Here is a 9,392-nt window from a genome sequence, read left to right on the forward strand (position 1 = left end):
AAGACGCGACACTTGGGGACGTTTAGAATTGGAGAATAATTTCCCAATTAGAGTTTTGGTTTAGGGAGCAAGTCATTCTTGGTATACTAGTATATTTGGTATATTCACTTTGGTATATTCAGTAGGAGCATGGCATTTAGGTACGGGACAGAGAATGGGGGTCGCTGATGTGCCTGTTCCAAGTCTGTTGCAACATGATGGAACTTAGAGTCTATCAATTAAATCAGGGTGTGGTCTTCTCGTGATGATGTTTTAGATTGTAAACATCTAGCTATCAAAACTAGCTATCAATTTGCATCAAATTGCTCGTTAGAGGCACTTGAAAGCACGTTGAATGGATGAAACGTTTTGTATTTGAAAGGAATCAATTGCCATCGTTTAGTTGAAGTTTGCAAGGAGCAACAAATGCGGAATTTGTTTAAAATCCTCCCTTGCAATTTCCAAATACAAAGCCTTATTCAAATTAGCTCATACAAGTAAGCTTTGCACGAAGATGCACAGTGCGCTTTATAGAACATTCACTAAAGTTATTAACATATTCGGCATACAAATGTTCTTAGTTTTGTAAGCTCGTGGTCGGTAAAAAAGTTTTGGGTAGAAATTCTGTTTTTAGAATTAAGTGACCATTGATTACGGGTGACAAATCAATCTAAAAATAGATTTCAGCTTGATATTGCCACCCTTGAAATGATTGGAAGCTAAAACGTAGGGTTCCACACTTATTGAATATCCGGTAGAATCTGTTACACAATTCGAAAATTCATAAAATTTTCGAATATCCATTTTACCAACTTTAATGACATCATAACTGGATAATATCCGCATGAAAAATTATGGTTGTATAGCACAGCCTTAGTAGTAGCAGAAATTTGGATTCAGTATAAATTTCGCCGTGGCCAATATTGCTCTCACGATCAGTCATCTTTGCTCAGTATCATGGGAGTTTTAACCAATTTAGTCATCCTTTCGTTGACACTTGCCTTCAGTGTTGCCTCTCGGTCAGTTTTATAGCCACAGTTTGAGAAGTATTCTCCCCATTGCATTTCATTTTTGCTTCAGAAACCTTGCTACCCGCTCCTTTGTGCAGCTTTCTTCCAATCCCACGTCTGGGCCCATTCCTTATTGCGAGAACGGCAAATGGATCAGCTGCGAGCAAGTCGCCGTTGACCTGTCAGCACTGAGAAGCAACCAACCCTTAATTCTGCCCAACGGAGATAAGGTTAGCCCTTTTGGATCCCCACAAGGTAATCTGAGATCATTCTGGCCAATCATTCCCAGATCATTTTCCAAACCTGTTGCATCCACTTACTTTTTGGACAGGATCTGATTTTGGCTCAGTTACGGCTGTTTATCAATCTGAAGACCTATTGAACTCCATGACCATCACTTTCTTTGCCTTGGGCACCAATGAAGTCAATGCTGTCATTCATGAGGGGGACAAAGTTTTCAACTTGGCTCCTTGTGACCAAAATGGCCGCGATTGTCACGTTTTAGCCGAAAAAGACCCGGACTTGTTCAATGTGGGGAAGGCCACGGCCAACTCCACAATGAGGGATTTGGTGTTAATGGTGAGTAGTCAATTCTAATGTCCCATTAAAGCATTTTGAAGTTGGAAGTGATCCCCCTTTCACAACCAACCCTAGACCAAGACCGCCTTAGAACGACTCACCGATGTGGAGGACCGACAAGAGCAAGGTCAATTACAACAAGATGCTGATGGGACGTACATAGCCACCATCAAGATCTACTACACAAGTCAATTTGCCGAAGCAGAATCCAACGTGCATGCTTACATCTCCAACATGATAGCTCAAGCCAATGCTTGCTTCAAAAACTCACAAACCACAGTGCGTTTGCGATTGCTCTGTACCGAACAACTGGGTAACATGACTGAACACACAGATCCAGAGATAACTTTGCTCGAATTCGCCACCATCAAAGGTGAAATGAACAACATTGAGACGGTTTTTAGTGACAATTCAACACCATTGGCCACGTGCAAGCAATGTTGAAACACTCTCTACAAATTTCACAGGAAGTACAGCCAACCTACGCGGAACGGCCGATTTCGCCCATCTTCTTGTGCAAGAGATTGATACAGGCATTTGTGGACTCGCCTACGTCGGGGACCCACAACTTCCCTTTGGATTGTCCAAGAGGGATTGTGCCATTTCCACCTACGCCTTCAGCCACGAGCTTGGCCATAACTTGGGATGTTACCACGACCGCGAAAACTCGCCCAATGCTGACCCCAATGACTATGGATTCGGATATTGGATTCCTGGCACTGGCCACCGCACTTTAATGGCGTAAGTCACGGACTACTAGAGTTGTGGACTGCGAACGGAAGCTAAAATTTCTTATCTGCTGAACCATTCACTTTTTTCAAAATAAGCTTTACATAGGATCACAAGATCTTGCAAAGTAGATGGACTTTTTTCGCCTAAACCCCTGCTCAGGGAACTCAGGAGATGTGACCAAAGTAATGGTGTAATCACTACATCAAATTCGAACTTCTTTTGGTCAGTTATATTAGCTGTTGATAAAAGAACTTTGAAAGGCACCTGATTTTACAATCAAATAACATGGAAATGACACTGAGCAGGGGTACGTCCCTTATTTTGTTCTTGATGTCGAAAAGTGACTTAGCATTGCTATGACCAAGAGCTGGCCGATTTGACGGGAAGCCGATTCATAGTTCATAGTTCTATAGTAGGCACGATCGTAAGTCCACACCTATGTTTGAGCAGGGAACCCAATTGAGAAAACCTTGTTGAATCACAAATGGTGAATTACTGCAGGTATTGGCATGTCTTCTTTCAATCGTTGTTGAATCTTTACTCCAATCCGGAATTGCGACACGAGGGTATCCGTATTGGAGATGCCCAGAACGATTGCGCCCGCAGGATCCGAGAGAATGTCCCGACATTTGCCAATATTGGCTCAGACACCGATACATGTGGTAAGTCACGGAAAATAGGAATCCTGCATTTGAAGCAGTGTCATTAGCAAGGTACGATTCTTCTTGTCTGCTTTGAGTACCAAGCAATCGCTGAAAATGTCTGATAAACATGAAATGATCTTTCTTTATGGCAAAAGATATTTGTGAATGCGAAGAGAAGTCTACCTAAATGAAACAGAAAGGCACATACCAAGACTGCTTCTGATGTTTTTCTGAATGATTTTGAACTGAACACAAAAATTTCAGCACCCTACTTTTTCTACCTAGCTTTTTCTAAATTGTTGAAAAGAGTTGCCTACAATTGTCGATTTGTTTTAATCTAAAGAGTTCGATCACACTCTGTGCTTCTTAGTTTTGCTCAAAGTGGCCAACCTTGCAGCAAAAAGAGCGAATTAGTTTGTTTTATTATCTGGCATGGTTTTTAACTATCTCGTTCAGAAAAATCAGTACTTTTTAAGGCTTTTATGCAGAAATAAGGCTAAATTGAGCAACTCAGATATCTGTTCCAAAAAGTCATTTTCGACTTGATTTGTTTAATACTTATAACACTAAAAGCGATTTGACGCTTGTTGCTCTTACGCCCCAAAAACAAGAACAGTTTTGTACATGTGCTCTATTCCGCGAAAGTGGAAATGATAAGACCATTTGCAAGGAATTTGACTTGCTTAATATCAAAGGCTTTTACTCGGGATTGTCAGTGAATTTCTAACTCTTTCTATGGCAAAATGTTCCCATACCAGAGTATTCCCAAGTTAGCCACGTGGTCTGCGTCTTTGCACAATATTGCCCGATGCAAAATATTAGCATCCCCTTGCTTGGTAAGAGCTCGGATATCATTTCTTTTCAAATTTGAATGCTTCCAGAAAACAAGTTTTGCCCGACGATCACCTCAAAAAAAGTGATTTTCATAATTTGATCGTTTTTAAATTCCCGAAGCCTCTTTCTTCGCTGGCCTTTCGAGTCTGACACTAAAAACATAGAAAAATGGTAGACTGAGTTCTTGTTTGATTCCATGATCCCCAATGGCCACCACCACCATTCTTCCTTCAACAGTCGAGAACGTCCTGTCAACGTGTAATCGTTTGACCTACCGTTTTTTACCCACTGGAGTGAGCCTGGTGGTCGACTATCCACTGACTGGAAACTATGGCAATGATGAACAATGCCGGTGGCTATTTAGGGTAAGTAAGGAATTCGCTAAAATTAAGTATTCCTGACCATCGTGTATAGCGTCCAATGGGGTAGTGCTCAGATCTTTTGTTGGTTGGGTATGGATCGCTCTCAGTACACGAATAACATGAGGACTATTGTTCTTTTTGTTAGACCGCACCTGGCCGACGGTTAAAGATGCAGGTCGAGACCATGGACATTGAAACCCACGATCGGTGTCTTTACGATATGCTCGCTTTCTTTGGGACAACGTTAGGGAACCTGGGCTTCTGCGGTACTGGAGCTGGCAGAATATATCAGTCAGTGGGCATTATCTTCATGGTGAGATTCACTTCAGATGGCTCCGTGAATGGAGGAGGCTTTCGAGTCCGTGTCGAAGGTGATTTTGAGTTTTACCATCACACTTGTACATTGATTTGCTTGTTTGTTTTGTTTTATGCAAAGTTACTGAGTCAGACGGCAGCTCTCTCACTCGGGCTACCGTCTGATGATGGGTATCCCAATTGAGAGTTATTCCCGCTTCGTCGTCTCAACCAGCATTAACTATTATCTCATCCTCGGGAATGACCGAAGGTTCGCCCATTTAAGCTATTTAAAGCAAGAGTTTATGTTGTAATCAAATAAAACAAAGAAACTTGGACTAGGCCAGTCTGGGACAGAACCAGGATTCGCCAATTGGTGAGCGGATGCTCTACCTATACCATACCGCAGCTAGCCTGACTTGTGTATTGTCAATCAACACATCAATCAGCCATTAAAAAAGTTTCATTTTTGTTTTCAGCCATATAAAGATTGAAATGGATCATGTGACTTGATGCTCCTTTTCGTTTCATGCAAGCTGACGTGACAGTTCGTCGAGAATTCGTCTAGAAGGATTTTCCATTATTTCATGTTCCAAGATACGTGTTTGGCAAATAAAAAGCGTAAGCGAAGTTCGAGCACCTTTTTGACAGCTTGACTGGTTCGTTGCGGGAAGAATAGGTTGGCAAAAGAGGAACGGACCGTTTTGTCAAGCTGAAGAAGAATCAAGCGTGTTTTATTTTACCCTCTCTAAGTAATCAAAACACACCAGATAAAACCATATCAGACCAAACCAAATTCTCTAGACTGTGGTTCATCTCGTGATCCCAAGTGAACTATAAGTAAATCTTACTGCAATTAGTGAAATCCGTCAGTAAAGTGACATTGCCAAAAATATTCTTTGTTCCAGAGTTGCTTGATCAAGATTGCGCCTGACAAAATAAGATATAATACTTTCTGGGCATTTAATGCAACGATTAGAAGAAAAAGTTAAACACTTTTACGAGGCATGGATTCTATTCTCTTTTAAACATCCCACTGTTTTAATCAAATCAGCGACAGTGCGCGTACTGACTTTTTGCACTCAGCCAAGAGGATCGGAACGGCTGATCCTTTATTTCGAACCAAGTCACATTCATCGATTTTTAACTCCTAGTTTTCGTCTACAGGCAGACAAAGCATTGAAAGTTAAGAAATAAACATCATGAAGGAAAGTGAGATGACTGAGCTCATCCTGCTAGCTGAATGCAAATGAAACGCACCGCAAACGTTGACGGGATCATCAAATCAATGCAAAAAGCTACAAGATGTATCCCACAACTCATTTTACGAACCTCCCACAATTTTAAGAATTTTGATTTAAAAAGAAACGGAGAACCTCATTTTGACTGACCATGAACCATGGCATAAAAAAGGAACGATTGCTACAATGCTATAAGAAAATACTTTGCCACTTGCCGTACACTTGAGCACAAATGTTGTCGGTGCAAAGTCTATGGAAAATCCATGAAAGTCCTCAATAAGCTCAAGAAATGGATGACGCAAGCTCTCTTTTCCTTCGTGCGCGAAAAGTGGAGCATTTTTGGTCTCTTTGCCAACACCCATTAGGAGTGTCTTGTGATGAAAGGAATTTCTTCAATACCAAGTGCAGTTTGCGATGGGAAGTGCCTAGGTTTAGATTTAGCTTTAAGGCCATAATCCAGAGCAAGGTATGCCCATGGGGTTTGTCATGGATGGTATGTAAATAGGTTTGCCAATCGTTGTTTTTTAAGAAAGACAGAATGATCCAAAAGAACATGTGCCGCTTATGAAGAAAATAACTTTTGAGCCAAAGGTGGGCATCGCGAAGTCTGTTTTATGTACACACAGAAAATAATGCGAGGCCACAAACACAGTTCAGTTCCGTCTTTAGTTGAGATCAGTCGCAACATTTTGTTGTTCCTGATCTTTTCAAACGGCCAGTCTGAGTGTGTTGTGTTGTGTTAGTGGTCGCGTGGCTGCTTAAGGTAAGACACTTTTGTGCTTTAGCTTTCATTTCTTCCTATCTCTTGTAGTTTAGTCTTAGATCTTTTAGTTTATGTTCATGTCGTATTTCACTTTTTTCGTCTTTCAATATTTTTTATCCCAATTCTAGGTTATTTCATGTATCTTTGGTTTAAGGAGTAGATCATTTTGTTTTAATTGTTTAGTCTGCTCATTTCATGTACATGTAAATGTAGTTGATTTTTCTTGTGGTTTACAATCAGTTTAGTTTCCTATTTTCAATGCAAAATTGGGTTCTAGAACCTTCTTTTGTTCAATGTGCTCAATGAATTCCATCAGTACTTGATTAGGAGGTAACGCAAGGTAACGCAAAACTGAATCGTCTTCTAGCTAGGTTTCAGAGAGCTTTCCACTCCACTACTACCGTACTCCATGACCACGCTGACTCGTCATTATTCGTGAGTCTCCGATGCTATTGGATGTGAAGAATAGAGAAGTGTAAAGCTTTGGGATTTCATACNAAAAAATGGATGACGCAAGCTCTCTTTTCCTTCGTGCGCGAAAAGTGGAGCATTTTTGGTCTCTTTGCCAACACCCATTAGGAGTGTCTTGTGATCAAAGGAATTTCTTCAATACCAAGTGCAGTTTGCGATGGGAAGTGACCAGGTTTAGATTTAGCTTTAAGGCCATAATCCAGAGCAAGGTATGCCCATGGGGTTTGTCATGGATGGTATGTAACTAGGTTTGCCGATCGTTGTTTTTTAAGAAAGACAGAATGATCCAAAAGAACATGTGCCGCTTATGAAGAAAATAACTTTTGAGCCAAAGGTGGGTATCGCGAAGTTTGTTTTATGTACACACAGAAAAAAATGCGAGGCCACAAACAACGAAATTGGGGTTGAACTGATTCCTTACAATAAAGGCGCACACCTTCGACGGCCAGAACCTCCATGGAGTGAAGGAATTTCCCTACCTGAGAATTGGCTTTTTTCACTCTATCACTTCTATGTCTCAACCCAGTCGGATGAAGAGTCGTTTACAATAACCCGCTGCTTCCTATGGTCCAGCCAATTTTTGATCCAGGCCCCACAAATGACCAACCACTCCGATGTTTCTGAGCTTATTCATTAGAATATGATGTGGCACAGTGTCAAAGGCTTTTGAAAAGTCAAGATGAACGACGTCAAAGCATTCCCCTTTGTCTAGCACACGTGAGACATGATCCATATGTTCAAGAGGGTTAGTGATGTAAGACCGACCTCCACGAAAGCCATGTTGCCTATGATTGAAAAGGTCGTGTTCAACAAGGAAGTCCACGAGCCGACACTTGACGATTCGCTCCATTACCATTCACAGACCGACGTCACAGAAATAGGACGGTAATTCTCAGGAAGTCGTGCGTCCTTCCCCTTAGATATTGGGCAAACATTTACAAGCTTCCAATCACTTGGGACTGTGCCGTACAATAGGGATTGGTTACATATCAGCGATAACGGCCAACCCGCGGAGTCACCCAAACACTTCAGCACGCACGAAGAAATTCCATCTTTGTTTCACCTGTTTTAGACTTGCCCTTGAGCTCCTCAATCTTGTCTCATGCAGACGATACGAAATTAGTCTGTTGAAGGAATGACCAAAATTTCTCGGAGCTACAGGCAGACCTTGGTAAAATATATGAATGCGTGGCAGACAACATCATGAGGATAAACGGAGACAAGTTTCAAGTCGTGATTTTTGGTAACGATCAGGGTAATTGGTCGTCATACTCTGATCAATCAGCCGACACCAGAGCTGTGCAGCAGGCAAGAGACAGAAAAACTGGTGGTCCTCAGTATAGGGCTCTCCGCAACCAGGCACTTTCCATGGAAAAGAGGGGCTCTCTCCAGGGTAATCTGGCAAAAACTGAAGACTGGGGTCCAACTGGAGCTTGGGCCATTGTTTAAGAATTGAATGGCAACAAAAAAAGCGGCGAATTAGCTATGATTGAGGGATGCGCCGCCAACCATGAGTGTGCCACAACCTACACCAAATACTCAACTGAAAAAGTTGCTAAGCTTTGTGCAACCATACATTCAACCTCATATTTAAGAGCAAGGAAGAAGAATGATCCCAATCAGTTTTATCACGTAAACAAGCTTTATCGTCAAAAAATCCAATGGAGTAGGCGTCATACCGATCACAATCATCAGGGAGCCATATCTACCCAAGCCATGCCCATCACTAAGATCACGGACTGCATCATCAATGAGAAATATTGGACTTGGGAATGGAAGCTGGCAACAGTTTGTCCTGTCCTCAAGCCTGCTTTACTATCAACGTCTGCTGCAAGCTACCGTCCGGCGTCTAGAGTTATTAAGGTATTGGCATCACGTGACAAGGTGGCTATGATGTCATTTGATTACAGTACTGCATTTGATACTGTCTCCTCGGACCAACTTCTGGCAAAAGCTGGACCATGGGCCTCAACTTCAGTGATAATGTTGTTACAAAGTTACTTGACCGAGCGAGGCATCAAGTTACATGAAATGGAAATATTTCAGGAATGCTCTGACTACAGATTGACCTGTCTGATAGTCTAGAAGACGAAGGCAACAATGGGAACAATTCAAATGTGCAGGTCTACGCTGATGATGTGGTGGGCATAGCCACAGCTATCACCTGCCGGCAACAGAGTCACTGTTGCAAGATACAGCCCACTGACTGATGAACCACTCAGCAGGAACAGGCCTCCATCTGAATGCAGGAAAAACATAACTCTTAGTGCTTGGAAGAGGTGGGCCCAAAGCTACCGTGGTTGACAGCTCAACTGTGGTTGGCATTGTTGGATTCACAACTGACACCAAACTAAAGTATACTCAACATCACAATGGGAGGCTTGCCAGCCTTTGCCAACACTGGCAATCCGACTACTAATATCACATATACCCCGGGGACGCTTCTGACAGAGATAGCGCAAGCCCTAATAATTGCTAAACTG

General features: G+C 42.0%; 1 protein-coding gene across 1 annotated transcript; it reads left to right on the forward strand.

Moving 5' to 3' along the window:
* The first annotated feature begins 875 nt into the window (after nt 1-875).
* LOC131882184 (uncharacterized) lies at nt 876-5,064 on the forward strand. Its single transcript, XM_059229252.1, has 9 exons — nt 876-998; nt 1,060-1,244; nt 1,321-1,568; nt 1,644-1,941; nt 2,036-2,309; nt 2,802-2,962; nt 4,016-4,143; nt 4,286-4,511; nt 4,914-5,064. The coding sequence occupies exons 1-9, from the start codon at nt 937-939 to the stop codon at nt 4,919-4,921; spliced, it is 1,590 nt and encodes a 529-aa protein (XP_059085235.1). The 5' UTR covers nt 876-936; the 3' UTR covers nt 4,922-5,064.
* The last annotated feature ends 4,328 nt before the right edge of the window (nt 5,065-9,392 follow it).

The sequence above is a fragment of the Tigriopus californicus genome, chromosome 6 (genome assembly GCF_007210705.1).
Source record: "Tigriopus californicus strain San Diego chromosome 6, Tcal_SD_v2.1, whole genome shotgun sequence".
NCBI lineage: Eukaryota > Metazoa > Arthropoda > Copepoda > Harpacticoida > Harpacticidae > Tigriopus > Tigriopus californicus.